This window comes from Denticeps clupeoides, chromosome 6, assembly GCF_900700375.1.
Source record: "Denticeps clupeoides chromosome 6, fDenClu1.1, whole genome shotgun sequence".
Lineage (NCBI taxonomy): Eukaryota > Metazoa > Chordata > Actinopteri > Clupeiformes > Denticipitidae > Denticeps > Denticeps clupeoides.
Genome location: NC_041712.1, coordinates 17,791,280 through 17,816,072, shown reverse-complemented (window position 1 = coordinate 17,816,072; position 24,793 = coordinate 17,791,280). Strand labels below are relative to the sequence as shown.

Here is a 24,793-nt window from a genome sequence, read left to right as displayed (position 1 = left end):
TTAAAGGGGGCGGGGGGCGGCTTGTGTTTTTCTTCCTCGGCAGTGACGTCATACACTAGAACGTTGGACAGGAACGGGCACGATGGCGTTAGGAAACCCGGCGTCGGCCTTTTCGGGACATGGTTTATGAATTTGTCAGCACGTTCGCCCCGCGACGCTTTTGGCCAAAGTTTCCGGCTTAAATTCGATTTGCTTATTGGACAAATGCGCCACTCGGGGCGCGCAGCAGCCTCCCACATATGCAGCGAGGCCAGGATCAAAACGGGTCATAAATCAGGTCCCTTTCGTTGTCAAGGTCTCTCATAGAAGTGGTGGAATTGCAAAAAAATCAGGTACACAAGGAACACAAATCATTGTACAACGGACACACTTGATCCTTAATACTAAGTACGAAAAAGTGTATTATTTTTTGAATGGTTTCTTCCCGCAGTAATCTCATAAATGAAAATGGCCAAAACCTCTGTTCCACTTCCTACTATTGTGTCCCTGAGCAAGACACTTAACCCTAAGTTGTTCCAGGGGGACTGTCCCTGTAACTACTGATTGATAGTCGCCCTGGACAAAGACGTCTGATAAATGCCATAAATGTAAATGAGTGTCGGCTGTGCGGCAATCCTGAGATTGCACACAAGAGGTCCCCGTTGCCCCTCAGACGACGGACATCGTGCAAAATCACATTGCACATGCCTTCTCCAGAGAAGGTATGTGGTTGCAAGCAAATTTGCATATGATCTCCCTTTAAAATATATATATATTTTTTTTTTTAAATTGAGGGGGTCTAGCCAGGGGCCTTCAATTCTTTTAATGCTTTTTTACACATTCAAATTCCATCTACTATACGTTTTTTTTCTGATTCTGGGAATGATGGGAAGGCCTGTCTCTGATACTTACAAAACTTCTCAGTAAAGCTACTTTTTTTTTTGGGACATTGGACATGAACAAGTCGAAAGTCTGTGTCTGCTTCACTTCCAACACAGAGAGAATGAGGAGGAGCTTCTTCCTGCAAGCTGTCTGAGCTCTCAACAACAACAGTACATAGAACTCCAGCACTTTCACCTTCAATCACTCCAGACTCCTTGCACAAAATCACTTTGCACAAAATCACTCTGCGCTTTTTACTTTACTGCTCTTTTCTTTATACATTGTCTTTTTACTTTACTTCACCCTACCAGTTACACATATTTTATGTTAAAGATGTAAAAGTGTAATATTTGGTTATATTTGCAATATTTGCATATTGGTTCATTGTATACTTGCAACATTTGCAATACTGTGGTCTGTAGCAGACGCAAAAAGCATTTCACTGCATATCATACCGTGTATGACTATGTATGTGACAAATAAAATTTGAATTTGAGTGGTGCATGTATAAATGTCGTGTCTGTATTGTACAGGTCATTGTCATTTTATTGTTAGCATTGTTTTATTACAACCAGTAGGGTGTTTTTGCAAGCCTTGCTCAGTGGAATGTGGTTACAGGGGCAGAAGGTCGATCCCATTCCCATACGTCATCTGCCATAAAGTTATGATTAATTGTGTGCTCAGTCAGACATGCAGAAAGTGTTGTTAGACTTTGATTGCCTCTTTTAGCATGACTTATACATAACTTTAAATTCAGGAGTTTCTGAAGTTATCAAAATGCTAGTAATTGTTTTTTTTACATGTTTATTTTACATTATTTACAGTATATGCAAATATGAACATTGTTTTCAAATCTCTCTGCTTATGAACAAGTTTCTGGGTCTTTTGTGTTTGAGGTGTGTGGAGAGCAACGCTGGCAGAAAGGGCACCCACAGAAAGTTACTCAAGCTGACCCACTTGGCCAGACACCAGGTCCACCAAATCCAATAAAAAAGCCACATTCATCAGTCCTTAGAGGTTGTGATGAAGTCATGAATAACATGCGGTACCTCTTCAAACATCCACCAACACCAGTCATGGAATTTGAAAAGAGAATTTTACAGGTCTTTAAAATACAAAAAAGATTTAAAATACAAAATAATCATATAATGTTATGGAAAAGTCTGATTGGCTGATTGACACACGAATATATAACAAAGTACATAGTTCCTGTGAGAAACGTTTTTCTACGTTTACAACCACAACATTTAAAAGTCTATAGTATATTAGCTGGCTTCACGCGCTACTGCATGCTTCCATATTCCAGCGTCTCTTTTAAAAGTCATGTAAATTACAGTGGATGCTTAACAATATTTCTGTGATTTTTTTCACATTTGCACAGAAATTTCAGAGAGAATATGTTAATGAAAATTAGCCTTAGAGTAATTGAAAAGTCATGGAAAAGTTATGGAAATTCTTTTGTAAAAATCACAGATCACAGTGTGCAGACCTAAGTCATGTATCTCAGCATGTTGCCACTAGGTCTAGAAGATCAATTAACCATCCATCTCCTATGTGTTTCCACAAATCATCGTAAATCTGCCAGTGGTCAATTAAGAGACAAAAGAAAAAGAAAACATGGCCAAGCAGTTTAGTTCAGCAAAGTCACAACCACAAGACATCCACCTGCATTTTTCACATAGTGGATCCTGAAGCCCCACATATGCAGGTAATCAGAGCAGATGGACCAGACTGTTGTGATACACACACACACACACACACACACACACACAAAAAAAAAACAATTATTAGACTAAACATGGTCCAATGTTCCTGTGTCCATAATTAGACGCATTTGATGGACAGGAGTCAGCCCGGGTAGTCTACAAGACTTAAGCCATGAAGTCTCCTGTTCCCACATGCAGCAAATGGCCTAGGTTCAATGGCAGCCCTTTCTTGGTCCAAGTTTCATAGGTACTACTTTACTTTACTTTACTTTACTTTATTTTGCAGACGCTTTTATCCAAAGCAACTTACAGGAGGAAGACACCAGCAATTCTCCTTCGATTTGTATAGATTTTGAGTTTACAAAAACTAAGAGCCCTGATAAGGCCTAACTTGTCAGCAAAGAGCATGCTCGGAGATTGTTAAGTGCTAGACGAAGAAATATATATATATATATTTGTATTGTTTTGTGCAGTGTGTCTGCATGTGCGTGTGTAAGTGTTAGATTTGTCTGAAATACTTTTTGAATAAGTGGGTTTTCAACTGCTTCTTAAAGGTGGTGGTAGTCTCAGCTAGTCGAATGGAGGAGGGCAAGTTTTCCACCAGCCAGGGACAACAACGGAGAACAGAGTTGACTGGAATCGGAGAATTTTCAGTCTCATTTCATTTGCTGATCTGAGAGGGCGTGCAGAAGTGTAGCTAGCTAGCATTGTATTGATATTGGAGGGTGCAGTTCCATTTACAGCCCTGTAGGCAAGCATCAAGGATTGGAACTCAATGCGAGCAGGTATCGGGAGCCAGTAGAGAGAGGTGACATGGGTGTATTTTGGCTGATTGAAGATGAAACGGGCTGCCATATTTTGGATCATCTGGAGTGGTTTTATGGTGATTGCAGAGGCTCCAGCCAGGAGAGTTACAATAGTCGAGTTTCGAGATGACCATTGCCTGGACGAGGAGCTGTGTAGCCTGTTGTGAGAGAAAAGGCCTAATCTTGCGAATGTTGTAGAGAGGATCTGGAGATCGCAGTAACGTGATGGTTCAGACTCAGTTTGTCGTCAATCCAAACTCCAAGGCTTTTTGCGTGGGTGATTTACACGGTACTAGCTTTTGGCAGGCACTTGCCGTGTTGAAAATGCTCTCATCCAGCATCACACTTTCTTTTTTATGTTTGCCTGAAGCATGAACTGTCATCTCACTGCCTAATATTTCCCACCCCTTTACAGGATTATCCCTGCCAAACATTTGAAAAATGTGATCGAAGAGAGCACCTGTCATCACCGCCACTGAAAATGATTATGTCTGCAATATTGATATGCTTAAGGAATATTAAAAGTAATGCATCCTGTAAGATATAATCTTCAAATTCTAATTTTATTTGTCACGTACACAGTCACACACGGTATGATATGCAGTGTGAAACTGCTACTGACCTCAATATTACAAATATTGCAAATAATAGCAACAGATGGAAAGAAACTGTAAGATAAGACACATAGGATAATGAGGAATTAATTAAATGCAACAAAAACACGCAACAAACGTTTACGCCTTGAAATCGATTGCTACGCCACTGCGGTGCGAAAGAGTTGTCCGCATACATCGGTGCAACGGCGTCCAATGAGAAACGAGCAATTCCCGGCGAGCAGCCAATCGGCGTGCAGCTTCGACCGGGTTCATAGGGCCACCGGTGAAGACTGGAACATGGTTCGGGGTGGGAGAGGGGAGGTTGACGTCTTCGCATTTCCTCGTCCGATTCGCCCCTGTTCAATTACAAGTGATTTTGGTTGCGGGAGCCGCATGTACCCACTAAAGTAATCAACAGAAAGCGGATTTATTATTTCTTTTTTTTGGAGACGCGGGCAACGGGATTTGGGGAAATTTTTGTGGCACTGATTTTTTCCCCCGACGGAGTCGCTTGTGAAAATATAACAGAGATGGACGAAAAGGCGTTCACGAAGGAACTTGATCAATGGATAGAACAACTCAATGAATGCAAACAGCTCACAGAAAACCAAGTGAAAACGCTCTGCGAAAAGGTAAGCTCGGTTATAGCGTCGAAACGTATGAATCGTTCTGTGTTAGTCGCATTGTCGCTTGGAAAAATGCTCTGAATGTATGGAGGGTTGCAGTCAGACGCCTTTTTAGCTAGTGAGCTAGCGTCTTCCAGGCTAATGCTAGCCGCTTCGTTTAAAATGGCGGAAGGATTTTCACCGTTTTTCTAACTGTTTCTAATGTACGGAACACGGCACATTTTATTTTCTATCCAAGTCACTTAATGCGCTGCCTTTAAACGGCGCATTAAATACCGGAAGTAAGACACGCGTGTAAATTCAACTTCGCAAAAAATGTCAGCGCTGGCCAGCTAACTAGCTAACTAGCACGTTAGCAAACTGACAGGCTAATGGACGACGCTGTCTGATCAACACATGGACCTTCGTTACGCCCCTGAAATATGTGCTTTTTGCCACCGGACTTAATAATTGATAAATCATAATAAGTCAATAAATTCTTTTTTTTTTTTTTTTTTTTACTTATCGGGTCATTCGCCCGCTGTGCGGACGTCTCTGTACCTAGGCGTTCCTAAAATGGCGCCGACCTGCCCTGAAGATCGTCTTGCCAGCTCGTTCGCGTACCACGACTAACCCGCCGTACCCAAGCTCGAAATGCCGATATTTCCACGCCTGCGATGTTTCTACGCGTTTATAAATATGAAATTCGCTCCCCTCTGGCTTGGCGAGAAACCGGACCCGGCTGCAGATTTCTTGGTTTTTACAATGCTTGAAAGTTCCAGTGGACGAATTTGCCTTCGTTGGCCGTAATTATGCAGATAGAGTTGTTTGGAGTGTTTATTGGAGTATGCGTTGTTAAATTGACAGGTACTCGCTCAGGGTGCGGCTGTTGCTGAGTGTTATGGAACGAGGCCACCATCATTCAGGTTCAGTTCGTTGACTGTAATTACATGAGCTCAGCTCGGTCGCAGTGAAGTCTCTCCCGGTCGACAGCCTGCACCTCACCTGATGGATTTCCGATTTACATTTACAGCATTTATCAGATGACTTACAATCAGTAGTCCCCCCTTGGAACATTTTGGGGTTAAGTGTCTTGCTCAGGGACACAATGGTAGTAAGTGGGGTTTGAACCTGGGTCTGGTTCATAGGCGAGTGTGTTACCCACACAACCCACCTTACCCAAGCTACTACCACGCTTGGCTTTGGCCACATTCATCTGGAACTTATTGGAAGAGTCCTTGATGCCCTTTCATGATTTCCTGCACATCCTTTTTTCTTTTTTGCCATTGTCTGATTTGGAAAACACCCCAAAAGATGTAGCTAAAACAGTGTTATTTCAGTAACCTTAACATTGTTAGCTTGTTTTATATGCCACGTGTTTACTAGAGTAGCTCAATGCAGTCCTTCTTCCCAAAGTTTGTTGCCATTATTGATCATTTGCACCTTTTGCTCACTGGAAATCTCGTTTTATTCTGATTTGGCTGTTCAGTACAAACAGTGACCATAATAAGTTTTTAGTAAAACACTGAAATGTCACTTCTATAGGGTGTCAAATCCTGCCGTACATGTTTATTATTGTTTGAGCGCACAATAGCCTCATCCCCTTAGTAATGCATTCTGTAAAATGCACTGCAGGAGTAAGAATAGGTCTGGGCAGGATTGATTTGTGGTTGCATCACCACATAGGAGCCATGCTTATTTTTCTGACTCGCGGGCGTCACTGTTTTGGGTAACCAGGCCGAGGAGCCAGAACCCGTAGCTACCGCCCTGGCCGGCAGAGTTAATTTTATAGCATTTAAATCCCTTGGATTCCAGGTTCTGGAATGTTAATGTTGTGCTATGCATGCATGTCCCATCCTTTACTTATCCTCCTGTTTCTTTTGGTTAAAATAACACATCTGGGACAGGCGTGGCTCTTACATAACATGTGTAATCATTGCCTTTGTTAATTTGAGGTGCAGTCATTGCTTCAGCCTCACATTTTTTTGTCTAAAAAAAACAGCTATTTACAACGAGACCTTTGGCCTTTAGTTCTGCCTTAATGGAATCGCTTTTTTATTAATGGGGCTTTAAGTGAAATGGGTTTAGCACATTTTTGAGAGCGAGTGTTTGTATTTAGGTCACTACTGGGCTACTGATGACTGTAGTCCATGTTTCTAGTCGTGCTTGTGACTCTGGTGAGATGTTGGGCACGCTCGCTGTCCCATATAACCCTCACTCATCCTCTGCCTTAATGACCTACAAACTTGATTTTCAGCAGCGCCTGCTGCCCCTAACGTGGGATTTGTGTTCCGAAAGCTCTTTACAGAGACCAAATCTCAATTTTAATGCTGCTAACATCAGCAATCACAAACACAAGAAATACACACTTGTCTGCATTGTGCAGATGAAGAAAAAATTGCTGTATATAACCATGTGTTTTTAATGTGCGTTTTCATGTCCTGTAGGCTAAAGAGATTCTGACCAAGGAGTCCAATGTGCAAGAGGTACGATGTCCAGTCACCGTGTGTGGAGACGTCCATGGCCAGTTTCATGACTTAATGGAACTGTTCAGAATTGGTGGCAAGTCACCAGACACAAACTACTTGTTCATGGGAGACTATGTGGACCGGGGCTATTACTCTGTGGAAACGGTCACGCTGCTTGTAGCTCTTAAGGTAATCAAGGCATTTAGTTATTTATTTTTTTTTACATTTCAAGTAAAATGTTGGTTTATTGATTTGACTGGTACTGTGCCGTTTGTTGTCTTTTTAATAAAAAATAAAAAAATCCTGTACCAATTTCAGGTTAGGTTCCGGGAACGCATCACAATTCTTCGAGGAAATCACGAAAGCAGACAAATCACACAAGTGTATGGCTTTTATGATGAGTGCCTAAGAAAATATGGCAATGCAAACGTTTGGAAATATTTCACAGATCTCTTCGATTACCTTCCTCTTACTGCCTTGGTAGATGGTCAGGTAAATAAATACCTTTTGGGACTTAGTTTTGGTATTTTTGGTATTTAGTTTTTATTTGCTTTATTCATGTGTCTGTTTATCTTCAGATATTCTGTCTTCATGGAGGGCTGTCACCGTCAATCGACACACTGGATCACATTCGAGCTCTTGACCGTTTACAGGAAGTTCCACACGAGGTAGGCCATGTCAGATGGACACATTGGAATAAGATGCTTGTTAGATTGGCAGTCAGTACCAATAGGTCATCCCCACTCTTTCTTCCATAGGGACCCATGTGTGACTTGCTATGGTCCGATCCAGATGACCGTGGGGGCTGGGGCATCTCCCCCAGAGGTGCTGGCTATACCTTTGGGCAGGACATATCTGAAACATTCAACCACGCCAATGGCCTTACTCTGGTCTCTAGAGCTCACCAGCTAGTAATGGAGGTGTGGGTCAAGAGCCTCATAAACATGACGTCTCTGTCATTGTCTGGCTTTTGTGGTCTTTTAACCTATGCACCTTCTCATTTCATCCATTTATATTTCAGGGTTATAACTGGTGCCATGATCGCAATGTGGTAACCATTTTCAGTGCACCTAATTACTGCTATCGTTGTGGAAACCAGGCAGCTATCATGGAACTGGATGACACCCTGAAGTACTCCTTGTAAGTAACCATTTAAAGGGCATTAGGACAGCCCTGCGGTTTTACTTAAGACAAGCCGTATTTACTGCTGGGCTGCAATTTAACATCAATTTGATTTGTGTTTCCTCAGCTTGCAGTTTGACCCTGCACCTCGCAGAGGAGAGCCCCATGTGACCCGCCGCACGCCCGACTACTTCCTGTAAACTCTTAACGCTGTACAGTATTGCCATTAATAAACATTCAGCTTAAAACATGATGGGAGAGTGGAAAAGGAAACCATGAAAAAATAATGTATTCAGAAAAAAAGCTATTTAAGTATCCAGAGGGGGGGAAAAAAGTCTGTGTACATGGACCAAAAGGTGTGTGCCATATTCAATACGATATTGATAATCCTCTGTCCAACATGTTTAAGATCCACAGTGATTTTACTTTTTGCTCTTGTGTTTTATCTGCCAGCCTGTAGATATATTGTTTATGCTATTTTCGAACCAACCTGCCCTGGTCATTTATGTGAACCATGGCTGCTCCCCCACCCCCTTCCTCCACTCTTTTGTCTGGAAACACGTGGTCCATGTCATTTGTCATAATTTCCACTTTCTTTTTTGGTAATTTTTTTTAAGAACACTGCTGAAAGACACCACCTCCCCACATAAAAAAAAAAAAAAGAACCAAAAAAAATGTAATGAGGATTAACTTGAGACACCAGTTCAGATTGGCCGACTGTCAATACGCCATTTGTAGAAATGGGTACGCTTGTGTTGGATAAATGTCTATAGATGGCACCAGTTGAATAATAAAGATGGAAGTTGCTCCTTAATTGTGTCCCGTTGTCTCTGCATGTTGTGAGCACGCACTTCTCACAAGCCTAGCGTGAGTATAATGGTCTCTGGTTTAGCTTATACGCCTTCTTTTAATTCAAGCCATCGTGAAACACAGTCGTAGCAATATGCTCAGTGATTTGGGATGACTCTCGATCACACGCACTGTCCCCGACGCGGTATCTTGGTCGCACACATGCGCAGTTTTCGGCGCAGCAACGCCGCAGCGCGGTGAAGGACGGTAAGCGGCTCTAGATCGACGACTTCCGGGAACCAGGAGCGACAGCAAGGAAGCAGGGTATCGTGCTCCCGCCTACAGTCCTAGCCCCCAGTTCACAACACGGGCCGCACACGCAGTTGCGTCATAAATAAATGTTGTTGATGATGGACTGAGAAACTGGCACCTCGCAGTCATCGCGCTCATTGCTGACGGTGCTGAAACTCCGCTGGCGCGACAGCAGCATGATTTGCTTTTGCACGCTTTAAAGATGCTGTCGTTTGAGATCAGTTTTGCTCATAAATACACTACGTATCCAGAAAACTAAGCACAAAGGCCTGATGAATATAATAATATAAACTTAGAACAGCTATCCTGTAAATTAGATAATGTAGGTTTAGCGATGGGAGGACAAATAATTGTACGCGAAACATACAACATAAAGCGCCTCATTCGTAAACAAAAATTAACGTTAATATGTGATTAATATGTACTTTTTGTCCCGGCACACATCTGAAATTCGTTCACAAGTGACCTAAGCCAAACGTGGCTAATTAATAGGGTGCAGGCAGCTTCGCGGACTACTAAGCAAAGGACCCCTCCCTGACAAAGCGACAACGGCACCGTTTTCTCGCAGTGGCTGTTTACCTGTCGCGGCCTTGTCGACGAGAATTTTCCCCCTGCTCGGTCAGTGGTCACGGTGAGTGTTCCTCACCTCCTGAGGATAGTCGTTTTGAGGAGGCGCACGGTGTCGGCGTGCGTGAAAGTGTGTCGCTCCAGTCTGTCCGTCGCCAGCCCTTCTCTGTACCGCTAGCAGCAGCAGCAGCTAGCGTAGCACGCAAGGCTAGCCGGGTTACTTCTACTCTCGACCCCTGCGGGGTTTTCTTTATTTTTTCATTTTTTAATTCTAATTTGTTCGAGCATCTGGGCGACGGTGTTTACAACAAATGGACTAAGCTACGTGCTTTACGTGCGTTCTTATTTTTTTGTCGTTAAAAGAAGCCTGGAGAGCTATCAGTTTGTAGCATTTTGAGCTGAAGTTCGCTCGCTGTGATGCCGTGCTTATTTGAGGTGTGTGCTCTAATTAGAATTAATTACCACCGTCGTACCCTTGACCCCACGTAGTTTTTTTTTTTTTTTTTTAATTTTTTCGTGTCGGTGGATGTAGAGACGTCTTTAAGGGTTTTAAAACCCAAGATTCCACAGGGTTTATAAACCTGCAACTCTTACCAGACTCGAGAAAGCCCTCTGGAATGGAACCAAAACAAGTCCAGTTGCCACTGGAACCTTAAAAAAAATTCTCAGAGAACCATGACCTGGACGACTGAGAACTTGGTGGTATGCTGCTGCCTCACGCCCCTGCCTGAACTAATTTAGTTTCTTGTGTTTTAGATGCCGACTATTAAGTTGCAAAGTTCGGACGGTGAAATGTTCGAGGTGGATGTAGAGATTGCCAAACAGTCAGTGACCATCAAGACTATGCTGGAGGGTATGTTTTTTTTTTTTCATTTCTTTTTTCCCTCCATGCTATGCTAGGTTCAGTTTTTTTTACAATAATTTCGCCAACACCAGTTCCAGATTGACATTTAAAGGGAAATTTTTAGTTTTGTCTTGTTTTGATTCCTACAGATTTGGGAATGGATGATGAAGGGGATGATGACCCTGTTCCTCTACCCAATGTAAATGCAGCCATACTGAAGAAGGTATTAAAATAGTGTACTTTGTCTCTTTAAATCTGGTTTGTGTGGCTGCGGAAAAAGCCCTGACCTGTTTTGGTATTTGGCAGGTAATTCAGTGGTGCACACACCACAAGGATGACCCTCCACCCCCCGAAGATGATGAGAACAAGGAGAAGAGGACCGATGACATCCCGGTGTGGGATCAGGAGTTTCTGAAAGTGGACCAGGGCACACTCTTTGAACTGATTCTGGTAGGATCCTGTGATACTCTGGGCCATATTTTTGATTACACCTGGATTTTCTCTTCAGTAAATCTTTGGCCTTTCTGGTAGTTAGATGTAAAGGTGACAATGGTAAAATGTATTTATTCCATGGCAAAATGGAAAGGAATCTCTCAATATGGTAGTGTAAATATTTCCCCTATACTGTGTGATTCATGGAGTATTATGAATTTATTTTGGTTTATCATTTTAGGCAGCAAATTATTTGGACATCAAAGGATTGCTAGATGTCACCTGCAAGACAGTTGCCAACATGATTAAGGGCAAAACTCCAGAGGAGATCAGGAAGACGTTCAATATCAAAAATGACTTCACGGAGGAGGAGGAGGCCCAGGTTTGTTGTGTGTCTGACATCAGGTTTTTTTTTTTTTTTTTTTTTTCCAGAAGGGTACAGAAAATGGCATTTTGTTTTAAACTTTTTTTTTTTTTCTCTCCCCCAGGTACGCAAGGAGAACCAGTGGTGCGAAGAGAAGTAAGGATGTTGTGGCATCATTAACACACTGTAAAGGATTGTTCCAGATACTGGTTGCACTGCGTTGTTCATGTTTGTTGATATGATATTAGACTATTAGAGCGGCGGACCCATGTGTACTCATAGCATGATCATTTCCATTGCTTGTGTGGTGCAGATAACTTAAATGCTCTTTCTAATTTTTATCTGGTTTTTACATATTTTACTTCTCTATATATTTACACATTGGAAGAGAAGCTACTTTTCCATTTTGACCAGCTTTACCACCCCCTCTTTTCAACTTTTTTTTTTTTTTTGAAGTGATTAATCATATTGTGACATTTGTAAATGCAGCCACCTCTCTGCTATTCTCTCTACGTCATGTTAAGAAGATAAAGGGTCTTACAGATTGGAAAGTGGGGTTAAGTGTTGGAATGTCCTGTGGACTGGAAGTACTTGTGTAGGAAGTAAACATAGTCATCATTTAGTTTAATTTACCTTGCTTATTATTGTATAGGATTGGACACTTGCAGATCTGCTCTAAAGGTAATGTTTACGATTATCAGCCATTAAAACAGAAGAAAAACAAACAAAAAAAAAACTGTCTTCTGTACTCACCCACCAGCACACTCACACCCAACTAGTAACTGATTGTGACTCCTTAGAAAACAAGTTAAAGGTGTTCGGCTACCCCTGTGGGGTTTTATGCAGTTTGTCTTCTGTGTGAGAATCCCTCTTTGTTAGGTTTCTTTTGCACTTATTGCTTACAGTCCCCTCAACTGATACCATGCTCATACCTTAAGAGGATTCTTCTGATATTAGTTGAGTGCAAGAGTCCTCATCTGAGGTGACTGACATTATTTCTTTGGTTAGACAATCCAATCAACACACTGTAGACTTCACTTGGTCAGGGATGATATAAAATTTGTGACGTTATTCATCTCTTTACTTTCGTTCACTCCCAACCAAGAGACCCAGAGACATTGCTTGTTTGTTGGTTCATCATGGCTGTTTATAACTATCCTGTTTTGTATTGATCTTTGGTGTCTGAACCGTGTGTTTTTAAGTGACTTCCGTTATTCTCTCTGTTTTGAATATAATAATTTCCCCCTCGTTTTAGAAATAGCTAGTTTAGTTAAAAAAAAAAAAAAAAAACTGAGGAGTATCACCACCAAACCAATTATTTATATATATATTGTTGGTCTGATTTAAAAGTAAAAATGAGACAGTTTTTACACATATTTCAAAATATTTTAATACATCTAACAAAATTGATATTACACAAAAGAAACATAAAATAACCAAAACGAATAAAAAACATGACTGGAGATCTGAGGTGGAGGCTCAGCGCCTGAAATGCAGCGCGCCCTCCAGTGGCCATGGAGAGACCGCACGGCCGTGGGTTCGGCGTTGTAAACGGGTTACATTTCACGAAGCATGATCGGATAAAGAATAAAAAATAAAGCTATGTCTGTCTGCTGCATTCTCCTTTTGTAAACTAAGGCAGTACACACACACACATACATACAAACACAGAAAGTGATTAGGACATCATTTTATACAGAATGCAGAACAGGAGACGGACTGAGCACACGCACTACTTCAAAACTTTAAACAGAATAACATATTGTTAGAAAAAAAAAAACAACCAAACTAAAAAGTACTAAAACACAAAACAATGCCATTAAATTTTGTCAATTTTTTTACATATAAAAGTGTAATCATATACTTGGAGGTTCCACATTTATAAAACTTAGATATACAACATTTGAGGAAATATGCAAGGTTGGGGTCAGTTTGTATTAAATATAGTCAATTCACAAAATGGTCTGAGCCCCTGTAAACAATACATGGCACCACAGACCGCAACCCTGTAAAATACTTTTTACATTTGTCAAAGGGGAAGAGTTCTCAACCGTCAGTCTTCTAATCCGACTCATTTGGAAAGAAAGTGCCACGCTGAATTGAAAAGCAGGGACCTTGCACCGCGTGAGATGATTTGGAAACGAGACGTACACGTTTACAGCTTCTGTATGAAGACCAGACAGTCCTCTGACCCCGGCCTGCGCTATCCTCGCAGTCTGGACAGCGGCTCGCCACTGAACGCCACGGTTAGATCAGGACTGGGCTCGGTCCCTGTCCGTGTAGCTAGTTTATATAAGATAAAAAAATAAGATCAGATTTCAACAGTTCCCTGCGTCATTGGGGTGGGTGGACGTTTAGCATGGGTGGGACACGGCGCGGAGACTGCCGTACTGTCTGGATTCTGTTAAAGGTTTGAGCAATAGTCCGGGCGATTTAGGGACAGTGATTGCTGTTGGTTGCCGTTTGCTGGGCTGGGGGGCGTCACAGGGGGAGTCCGGGGAAGAGGGCCGTTGTGGGAGGGGGGACAGAGGCTGCTGGGAAGGACGGATAGGGGAAGGGGACGAGTCTATAGCACTTCCATCGGAAGAATGGGGGCTGGCGCACTGTCCTCCCTGAAGGTAGCGAATGCACTTCTTTTTCCTCCTAGGAACAGTCAAGAGAGTTATCTGTGAATAAAGCGTGGATGTAAAATGTCATCGACATGAAATCCAGAAGGGGGACAAACACAACATCTACTGTGCCACTGTTCATCTCAAAGACAGTTGGTTCCGTGCAAGTGATCAAGCATGAGCTGCCTAATAAACGCAACAGGGAGGGGAAGAAAGTGAATCTACAGTCTAAACAGCAGGATCACTTGCGCAGAGTTCTAAACATTTAGCCAATTAACAAGTAAAATGGTAAAAGAACATGAACTGTGGTGAATGTGATGACAAATGAAATGGCACAAATAGCATAAAGCTACTAGAATGGTTAATAAAAATGAACGAATGTACAGTGTAGACGTTGAAAAATCTGTCTGCTGTGGAATGAGTCGTGAACAGCCAGCTACTGTTCCATTTCATCGTAATTTTACTAAGAACACTGGTAACTGTCCTTCCATGTCATTCTAACCAGTTAATAATTAAGTGAGGCAGTAGGAGGCTTCAGAACACTGGAATGGAACATAAAAAGAAATGTTGAATTGCGGATCCCTCGTTTAAATACAGTACAGTGCATCGGCGTTACGGGCAAATTTTGCCTCTGCGAACGCAGGAAACCTGCTGCGCTTTCTCAGGTCAATGGAAACCAAAACATCATTCTGCTGCCACCAGCTCCTATCGTCTAAACAGAAAATAAAGTGGCGCCCACCCACCCACACCCACACACACAGACACACAGACATACGCTATCAGCGTCACATCAAAGGGGCCCATGTTCACCAAAATGCAGAGTGTGAGTCACTGTCAGCCACCGCAAGCAGGGCTTGCTCGGGGTGGCGGCGGCGGGGGACGGAGAACGAGAAACAGAGAGAAAGGGAAAGGGAGGGCGCTGAATGAGCGCGACTGTGAAAATGTTCGAGAGCTCACCATCAAACGCGGGTCGGGCACGACCGCATGAATGGAGAAAAAAAAGGTAAGGGCAGGTGCGGCAGGCGCCTCGGAGCACTCTGCAGCCCCTCAAGCCTCGCCCACAACCGTTCTGGGCTTCATACCCGGGCAAACCACTTTGGTGGCAGTCAGCACGAGGTTGTGCGAACCGAATGTGTCTGTCTTTCGAAAGCACCCTCTGATCTTTAAAATACAACATCTATGCAAAAAAAAAAAAACCTTACTGACTGCTTTTATTTGCTTTATGTTGCCGCCTGAATAACCTAAAGCATAATTTAGCAAAGGAAAAGAAGAGCATGAGAACCGAACTCTCAGGCGCTGTGGCACTGCCGTATTCGGCCAGCAGGGGGCAGCCGCGGGCTGCAGTGTTAGTGACACATGCAGAACATGCAGAGCATGCAGAGCAGAGCACGAGGAGGGTGTGGGCTTGTGGTGGGGGTGTAAAGCGGGGAAGGGGCGTTAGAAGAGAGGTACACACCTGCAGGGACCGCACCAATCCGTTTGTTGGTTGAGGCCGAAGCGAGCTCGGCATTTCTTAGGAGAGCCGGGGTCTGAGCGCAAGGCAGCATGCGACATAAGAAAGTGGAAGGTCAAACGGGGCAAAAGGGAAAGAGGAGGAGGAGAAAATAAAATAAAGTGTTGTGACGGAGAAAGCAATTAAAGAAAAGAAAAACAGTTAGTGCCCATGACTGAAGAGCACACACATCAACCAGCAGTGGCAGAAGGAGAGGACCTGTGTGAAAACAGGCCGCCAGGAGAGCTCTTGCCTGTCAGGTCCAGCCAGCGACATTACATGTACTTTGCAAAACAGTCATGGTGAGCGTCGGAGGAGCCGTTTATTACTGTGGTTTAGTACCTGTGGTGGAATCCTGCTGCTTTTCGCGTTTTCTCCTTTTCTTCTTCCCCTGTGATAAAATAAATGGACAGAAGAGACCAGTCAGAAGAGATGGCTCTGATTAGGAAGATACTTCCATCATGTCTGTCAGGTACAGTGCCACACACATCGTATGCTTCCAGCCAAAATATGCTCAACTACACGTTTCTTTTTCTCACAACTTTTACATTGAAGAACAAAATCAAAGGCGCAAAACTATGTGAGGTTATGCTGTGTAATAGTCTTCACATCAGTGAAACATGATTTCACGTTTTTGCTTTTATCGACCACCGGGGACGATCTTCCACTGTCCTGATAGAGGTCCTGTGTTGAGCACATGCTGGCTGCTTTCCTTCAATCCTTCAAGTTAAAGATCATCTCATAACGTGTTGAAAGCAGCCGTAAAAGTAAAGGCCATCAACGTATATGTAGCTTCTATACAGTACATGACCATTCAAAATGCAAAACACAACCACAAGAAAAAAGTGAAAGTATAAGACAGACCCAGCCGTAAATAATACTCAAACCCGGACGGACTAGACTAGGCTGTGAATGCCTTTTTGGCTGATGTAACCTATCCCCTCACCGTTTTTGACTGATATGTTAGTACCTGTTAAGGAGCAGAACTAAAAACAGCCTGTAGGAACTCTCAGAATAGAGTTCGAGGCCAGGTGTATGCTGGGAAACTGTGATGTGTGGGGAGGATGTGGAATCTAAGCTCACTGCTTGCTGTTTTATGCCACCCCCTGATTGTAGAACCCAACCGGCTAGCGTATCTGTGTGTGTGTGTGTGTGTGTGTGTGTGTGTGGTTAATGCGAAGGTGGAGAGATCCCGACAGCGAATGGCGTGGGTGCCTTGCTTCCTGTTGACAGGCGGGTGACGTCTTTATATGCAGAAATGGTCTCAGTCTTTTAATCCTGTGAAATGAAGAGTGTAAGCATTGCGAGGGCGTCATGCCGGGGTGCTATCAGTCACTTTAATGCGTTCGTCTCATGACAAATTACCACCTCAGTGCCCATTTTTAAAAATTGTTCAGTGATATAAGGTTTACTTCATGTTGCACTGATTTGTACCCCTTCAAGCTGCATGTACGAGCACCTGAAGTTCAGAATGCGCCGACAATACAAACGCGCTGTCACTAAAGCCAATGATCGATATACATAAAAAACATGACACTTTGTCGAACCCACTCTCTCCCTTTCCTAAACGCCAGTCCACCACAGCCTTTGTCAAACCTAACCAGTGGTTTAAACCACCAAGGTCACTGATGAATACAGAAGGTGAACCTCCGGGATCATGACCTTTTGAAATGAGGGTATCTGGATCGGTTTGTGTGTGGGTTTGACCCGGCTGCATGATCTCTGGTGCTGATTACGTATTTCAGAGCAGAATTCTGTCCAAGTTCAACGGGGCACAACCCCTCAGGAGATTACAGGAGGATTTTAGAGTCAATCTGTACAGAAGAAGGGTGGGTGTACTGCAGAGACTGAAGCCAAACATGTCAGATATTTGTAATGCAATTTGCATGAATTTTCAATTATTTGTCAGTGAATTTGTGCAATAAAGACACCAAAAATATTTATTTCTCAGTAGAGCAAAAACACATTTTAACTTCAAACCTGCTCCAAATGGCTTTAGGATTCAGACTAAATTTAGATTTTAACCAGTTTTTAATACAAACTGCCTCGTTGTGAGTTATATTCTTAATGCTGGAACAAATGTGATTCAAGGTTCCCTCAAAACTGTCATCACTTCATTTACATTTACGGCATTTATCAGACGCCCTTTTCCAGAGCGACTTTATAATCAGTAGTTACAGGGACAGTCCTACCTGGAGCAACTTAACGTCTTAGGTCAAGTGTCTTGCTCAGGGACACAATGGTATTAAGTGAGATTTGAACCTGGGTCTTCTGGTTCATAGGCGAGTGTGTTACCCACTTGGCTACTACCACCCTTCCATACTTCCTACATAAGGTTGTAATATTAAGTCTCACTGGTGTGTAGAGGTCTGTGGCCTTCGACCCCGCAGTTATGGCCAGTGAAATGCATGTTAGGAGCCCAAATCCGCCACTGTGTTTTACACACAGCACTAATACAATGATAATAACGATATCTTCTATTCTACAGGGTGGTGCTTTTTCATTGAGAAAAGACAAAAAAGGCCAAAGGGTTCTGCATTTTTGCTTCAACTTACAGTGGAAGTTACCTTTCTGAGAAAAGCCAAAAAGAAGTGATAGTGTGAAGGAAAAAATGTGTGTTAAGGGCTATTGCTCCTCTCAACTTTCCACAGCTGAAGTCAGCTGCAGCCCGTGACCCAGATCAGGGGTGGAAAGTGCCTCTAGTCAGTTCGTTCAGACCATGTCCTCTCCTTTTCCCTCTCGCTGAGAGACCCACACTCATATACCTAACCAGCAGCCCCACTGGACCCTGTGCCTGCCGGCTGGAGTGGCGGGATGGGGTGGCACTTACATAGTTGTCGCGGGCAGACCAGCTTGGGTACAGCTGCATATGAAGCTGTCGCTCCTTCCTGGCCAGCTCGTAATACTTGGCCTGCTCCTCTCGGGTCAGTGCATGCCACTGCAGACGAACCAACACACTTATGAACACACAGTAATGAATATAAACCTGGTATGTGTCTGTCCGTTTTGATTGAAAGACTTCACAATGCCAATCTAAGTTCTAACTTCTTCAATAATTACTATGCAATGTGAATTTTTCGGCAGAAAATGTCATCTGGTTTTGGCAGGCCGTGACTTACATGATTTTTTAAGTGTCCTGTCACTATGAAGTGTATGCGAACTGTGTGTGTGACTACACATATGTGTCGCGTGTGTTCCCTTGTGGGTGTATGCATTTGTGTGTCTCACCCTTCTCCCCAGTATCTGGTTGATGGCGGCGCTCTCTTTCAGAGTGCACTCAGCGATGACCTTTGCCCTCATCTCCTTCATGTAAAGCATGAAAGCGTTGAGGGGCTTTTTGATCACAGGCTTCTTGGGCTCCTTCTCTCTCTTGGGCTCGGGATGAGGCTTGCTGTGGGAGACGGGGAGCAGGGAAAACGCCACTAGCCTTCAGATCTGATTCTTTTGATATTTTTCATGTTAGCCATTAGCATTTTTAGGACTTCATTCTTCGAAATAAAAGAAACTTAAGGGCTACTTACGCATACATATTTCTGTCATACTGGTCATGTTCCTGTTTGCCACTAGAGGGCACTATTGCAGGGTGTGGGATTCCTGTTGGGTGCATGCTGGAGGGCCCCAACATGAGAGAAGGGGGGAACCTGGAGGGTCAAAGGGACATTTAAGTCGAGGTTTAGACTTCATTCAACTCTAAGAAGGTCAGTTAAGCACTGAATGCAGGCGAGTGTAGCAGGCATGTAGCTGTATTCTTCTTTACACACGTCTTCCAGCAGATGGCGCTCTGTTGGCATGTAAGCCAGCCAGCATTTTCCACTCAACGATGCATCCTCTTAATAAAACACAATTTTCTTGATGTACGGCTTTCTTAAAAGTTTTTAAATGAACAAACAATTAATACAAATTGTACTTCACATTGACACGTAGCTCTAGTTTTCATTGTTCTGTTTGGACCAGCTTGAAAGAAAACTGCGACTAATCGCTGCGCTGAAGCGTCCTGGAGGAGCGACATAACCAGAACCAAAGCCAAAGATGTGCAGGCTGCCGTCCTGTTGACGTCCAAATGTAAACCATTTCCACAGCTTGGACGCATTAGCCATTGCGAGTGAACTAACATGATTTGTTCGTATAAATCCCAGGCTAGGGATACAAAAGGGAAGGATTTCATGATGGAGCCGACGTCTAATAAGAGAAGCCACAACAAATGAGCTGCAGGCGTTTTAGCGGAGCCGTGGCGACACAGACAGGAGGGGCCCTCGCTTCCCCGAAAACTGACAGGACGCCAGCAACACACAAAGCACATAACACACGCATAAACACACATGGAAATGCTGCTGCGCCGGAGTAAGGGCCTGTACAGGGGTGTGTGTGTAAGCAGCAGCTGGAGCCGGGCTGGATGGGGAGGGGGGCGCAGGGGCAGGTCGGTCAGCCGTCGACCGGGGTGCAGCCAGCGGGAGAGAGGGCGTCTCCAGCGGGGCTGGGGCAGCAGCTCATACTGTACCTTGAGTAGGAGGAGCTGCTGGGGAGACTGGAGGGGTAGGACTGTCTGAACCCACAGGAGGAGAGCGGATACACAGGCTGAGGCTGCCTGCGTTGGGGGGGGGCAAGACAGACGGGTGGGAGCCATGACTTTAGGGTCAACGCTCTCCTATCAACAACCATGAACCTCTGCACTACACCGAACAACAGGTGTTTTACTCCGGAGTGAATATGATGAAAATTGTGCATCGAGAACAAGTAGATTTGGACATCTGGAGTTTCTGGACTGGGCATTGACAGATTAAGGATCAAACCACACAAAGGCGTGAACACAGCAAGCTGAAGCCTTTGTTATGGAGCGGCCACCATCTTGCCACCCCGCAGGGGGCTCCAAAAGATCAACAGCAGCAGAGTTGTGACTGCCCCCTTGGACAGGGTCTTCACTCTATTGGTTACAGTAAAACAAGGATTCACTTGCTAATGCCAGAAAATGGGTCAATTAAGGGACACATCCTCAGGGTGACACCTTTTACCTCATCAGAGGCATGTGAACGTGTCATGATGCTGATAACATCACTTCCTGTCTCCATCGCTGCTTAGAATTGTTGCTGCCTGGGCGTGAGTTTTCAGTTATGCTACGACACTAAAGCTATTTCACCATGGCCACAAGTTCAGTCTGTGGGCTGGGTGCTTATTTTCCATTATAAATAAAAAAAAAAGAGAGAGAGAGATTTGATGCGGCTACAAATCGGAAGCAGCTATTGTTTTCAAACCAGCCGAACATTATAATCTTTCAACCAGCACTAGTCGCATGCTGTCTGGTAACTATGAATGCTGGGAATTTGTCACAACAATGCAAGGCCTCTGCCAGGCTCTTACCACAAGTCACAAAAGAAACTTACAAACAGACATAATCTGTGGGTAAGAAGCTTACGACAAACAATGTTCAGATGCTCCACGGTGACTATCAGTGTCTTTCTTTAAAATGGGAGGGCCCCCATGTGGAGCATGTGTGTCACATATGTCATGTGTTGTTCACAGACAATGGCCCAACATGGCCTGGGTTTCAGTCTCCCTCCCTCCCTCCGAACACAGCAACGTCCATGTCCCAGCCCAGGCCGAGACGCGACTGCCTTGCCTGTATTCTTCAGAACATTCAACAGTCCTGTTCTTCAGCGCTATTAGCCGAGCGAGTTGTGGAATAAAAGAGTCATTAGGCTGCGAGTGCTTTTGGTGTGGCGCCGGAGGACTAGTTTTGTGGGAAACAATGGCATCCATTTTACGTCAGGGAGATTGAGTAAGGGCTCTGGCCATGCAAAACACGCAACCTTAATGAAAGAATTATGAAGAGAGAAGTAAACACAAACTTCATCAACTGACTCATGGCACCAGGAGATGCCTGGAGCATCTGTTCAGCGGTCTTCCCTTGATCTGATTGCCAATCATGCGCATCAACCTCAGGGTTTAGCGGGGGACGCAGGAGGTTGGTGGACTCTGAACTGGGAGGAGCGAGGGTTGGGTCACTGTGCCTGAAGGCAAGACAGCCGAGATTTATGTCACTTACCAGCCCATGGATGGAGCAAGCTGGCCTGTGGGCAGTGAGTAGAAGCTTGAGAGGTCCTGGGACTGGTGCCTGTGGACGCCTGGAGGGGTGGGATTTGGGGGAGACGCAGAGAAGGGGATTGTTAAGAGAAGTGTATGTGCATGGGTGGGGGAAGTTATACTCAGTAAACAATGCCATTACCTGCCTGGGAACCTAACATTAGACAGTGGGTTACCCTCCCAGCCAAATGGGTCACATTTACATTAGCAAGAATGTCTCGTGAGTAGAAACCAGGGACTCTTTATAGTCATTCTGACCAAGTAAACAAAGTACACAGATTATACTACAGTGATCATAATAAATAACAACAATAATAAATAAGTCTGTAATTGTATGCATTGTGTACACACCAAGGTTTCATGAAAAATGATTGACAGATGTCAACACTTTAGAAATTTGAGGTAACAAATGCAATGCAAGGACAGAACGAAATGCCTCCCCAACCCCAGAACAAAGCACTGTTCTAATGAACCAAACAGGGCTTTTAAGAGGAAGTCATTTGTCAACACGGTGCCTAGCACTTAAACCCAACCTGAAGGCAACCTGTATGTGTGCTCAGAGGAATGTGGCCAGATAACTGTAATTTGGAGTCGCCCTAGGCTGGTTTTCTGGACCCCTCTGTCTATAAATCTGTTGGACAGGAATGTTACTGACTCAACCCGCTCTATCTCCACACCGCCATCCTCTCAAACGCTTCTCCTGTCTTAAACAACCACTGTCATAGCAGTAGGTCAAATCTCACTGCTGGATTTCTAAAAGAACTAGTGGCACTCTACCCATGGTTCAACCGGCAGGGGCCGGATTCTGAACACTGTCATCAGCGGAATATCATTATTCCACAAATAAATATGTTGATTTAATTCTTAGCCAAATGTCGGCAATGAAGGAGGAAACTGTCAATGTTTTGTTATGTCAAGACCATCTTCTGGTGACCTCTCTCACCATTCGAAGTGAGGCTTGCTCCAAGGGAAAATAAGACAGACGTCTTTTTGATGATTCCCCTGCTTTCTTTTTTCATTTGCAGATCAAAAAGATCTGCTGTACCGTTGAGGGAATTTCTAGCAAGATGCTGCTCTAGAAATAACTAGGTTTTCGTCAAATAAAAAAATAAATAAATAAATAAGATCAATACGGTTTAGCCTCTTTTTGAGGTGAGAGACAACATGATATCAATATGCATAATGCACCCCACTACATGTATACCGCAGGGAAAAGAATATGACTGGACAGTAAGTTCTAAAGTGCTAAAATAACTTCGGCCAAGCCCCCAGCTCAACTCCCACCTCCCTGAAGCACTCAAAAGTGCACTGTACTGCTCAGTCGACGTTACTGTACACTAAAGGGCCACGTCATTTCATGCATGTGACGCATCACACTGTTCTGGTCATGCTGAATAGCTACAACATGCTTGGTTGAGTCTCAAACAACCCACCTGCTGTCTGGAGTTGTGGAACAGACATTAATATATATTCATTTATTTGATGTGAATGTGTTTTTCTTGTTGTGGTTTTGGTTTCCCATTAATTGTTTTTAACAGAAAACATCGAAAACCGTATTTTGTTTATTTATTTTTAATCTTTAAACTTCATTCTTTTTCAACATAATATTATCCATACCTTAATCATTTACCACTGCCACACCAGTGCTTGTTCTTTTTGACAGTCTGGTCATGTTTGCAGAGCTTATTTTTGTAGCTTTAATAATTCCTGCTGTTCACAAGCAACTTCATTCAGGCAGTGGAAAGTGATGATTATAACAACTGTAAATAACGTAATAAAGTGAGATGATATTTAATAGTAATATAGGAACTTTTCCTCTGGATCTTGGGCTCATTTTCGTCAGGATTTCTTCAATATCATCTTGTCTTTTTGCACTGACTGGCTGAGGCGTTGACCATTTCTAGGTGATTAGCAGGTAAAGATGACCAATACAGGGCAGGGGGGGGTTCTATAACCTGTTATTATGACTGAGTCAGCCCTGCTCAGGTTTGACCGCCCAAATGTCCCCCCGGGGTCCAGACAAGGAGTGGCCGCCTGGGGGAGTTCCAGCTCCCATGAGAACGGGGCCTGTCTCCCTCTTTCTTGCACACACCTGTCTAGGGTGCTGCTTCCAAAATGGAGCCACCTCATTATTACAGAATGTCTAGCTCTGGAGGCATTTCCCATAATGCCTTTGAGATTATAATCTCAGTACCTCAGATTGGGAACATGTGAGACTCCTTAGTTCATTTTCGGCTGGGTCAAGCCTGTACTTCAGTATATACGAGTGTGGTGTGTGTACAAGGTGTGAGTGGCTGTGATTGTGTCTGTGTATCATTTGTGACACACACCAAGCACAACTCTGGCTCTGAGTAATTGTGACCCTAATCATTTCCATCTTGGTGTGTGTGTATGTGTGTGTGTGTGTGTGTGTGTGACTGTGTGCGTGCATGTTTGTGTTCTAGATTCATTGGGGGGGTGGGGGGGTTCTCTGAGGCGGCAGCTACTCTCCGGCATCAAACCACTTCAAGTGCGGCTGGAACGTGGGAGGCTCCCGGCAGGAAGGCCCCTTTGGGTCGCAACCACTGCTCCTCACCAACCCATATATCAACGGGGGGTGGGGGGCGGGGAACTGGGAGTGGTGGGCTGGGGTAGATAAAACGAGGAATAAAGTCTGAGTTTTGAAGTATATCTAAACAGAAATGTGTAAAGACGGCACGTCCTCCGCCTGGGCCCTCCAAAAACCGCAGGCCACAGCTTCCCCGGGACTTTTAATGAGAATGATGTGAGGTAGGAAGTAAGAGGGCAGAAGTGAGGAAATGGAGAGGAAACGTGAAGGACCTCCATATGTTCTTTCTATTTTTGGGGGGACTATCCATGATTTACGTATTATATGCTATTGCATTTGAATGAGGTCTGAGGCCCGGGGGGGTGGGGCGGTGTTATGGGCATGGTGTAGGTGTGGGTGGACTGTACCTGATTTCTGGCTCATGTCTGTGGCCAGGTGAGGAGGACTGGGGTTGAAGTGGTCATTGCTGTATGGCAGGAGGGAGGTGATAGGGTGCATCCCGTGGGACTGCTGGACCACTGACACTTTGTTGGACTGTAGAAACACACACACACACACACACACACACACACACACACACACACACACAGAAAG

General features: G+C 44.0%; 3 protein-coding genes across 9 annotated transcripts in view; 2 read left to right on the top strand and 1 right to left on the bottom strand.

The window, feature by feature from the left end:
* Positions 1 to 4,255: 4,255 nt before the first annotated feature.
* On the top strand, positions 4,256 to 8,871 carry ppp2cab (protein phosphatase 2 catalytic subunit alpha b). The gene is made up of 7 exons (XM_028983513.1): positions 4,256 to 4,601; positions 7,022 to 7,231; positions 7,361 to 7,534; positions 7,621 to 7,710; positions 7,801 to 7,962; positions 8,064 to 8,182; positions 8,292 to 8,871. Exons 1-7 carry the CDS (start codon positions 4,500 to 4,502, stop codon positions 8,362 to 8,364), a joined length of 930 nt encoding a protein of 309 aa, XP_028839346.1. The 5' UTR covers positions 4,256 to 4,499; the 3' UTR covers positions 8,365 to 8,871.
* Positions 8,872 to 9,223: 352 nt separating this feature from the next.
* On the top strand, positions 9,224 to 12,762 carry skp1 (S-phase kinase-associated protein 1). Of its 2 annotated transcripts, none has more exons than XM_028982393.1 (6): positions 9,224 to 9,277; positions 10,589 to 10,685; positions 10,826 to 10,899; positions 10,983 to 11,126; positions 11,350 to 11,490; positions 11,597 to 12,762. In XM_028982393.1, exons 2-6 carry the CDS (start codon positions 10,589 to 10,591, stop codon positions 11,630 to 11,632), a joined length of 492 nt encoding a protein of 163 aa, XP_028838226.1. In that variant the 5' UTR covers positions 9,224 to 9,277; the 3' UTR covers positions 11,633 to 12,762. The 2 variants fall into 2 exon arrangements, with proteins under 2 accessions (XP_028838226.1, XP_028838225.1); XM_028982392.1 differs by lacking the exon at positions 9,224 to 9,277 and adding an exon at positions 9,744 to 9,896.
* Positions 12,763 to 12,836: 74 nt separating this feature from the next.
* tcf7 (transcription factor 7) overlaps positions 12,837 to 24,793 on the bottom strand; it is a 31,709-nt gene continuing 19,752 nt past the window's right edge. Inside the window, exons 4-12 of one of the 6 annotated variants that reach the window (XM_028982384.1) lie at positions 24,607 to 24,733; positions 21,614 to 21,692; positions 20,072 to 20,158; positions 19,095 to 19,214; positions 18,802 to 18,964; positions 18,404 to 18,511; positions 15,916 to 15,964; positions 15,538 to 15,610; positions 12,837 to 14,115 (exon numbers count right to left, since the gene is read on the bottom strand). In XM_028982384.1, coding sequence (XP_028838217.1) covers positions 13,827 to 14,115; positions 15,538 to 15,610; positions 15,916 to 15,964; positions 18,404 to 18,511; positions 18,802 to 18,964; positions 19,095 to 19,214; positions 20,072 to 20,158; positions 21,614 to 21,692; positions 24,607 to 24,733 — 1,095 coding nt within the window. In that variant the 3' untranslated portion in view covers positions 12,837 to 13,826. Of the gene's footprint in view, positions 14,139 to 15,537; positions 15,611 to 15,915; positions 15,965 to 18,403; positions 18,512 to 18,801; positions 18,965 to 19,094; positions 19,215 to 20,071; positions 20,159 to 21,613; positions 21,693 to 24,606; positions 24,734 to 24,793 lie in introns of all 6 variants that reach the window. The other 5 variants (XM_028982385.1, XM_028982386.1, XM_028982387.1 and 2 more) reach the window with 5 other exon arrangements.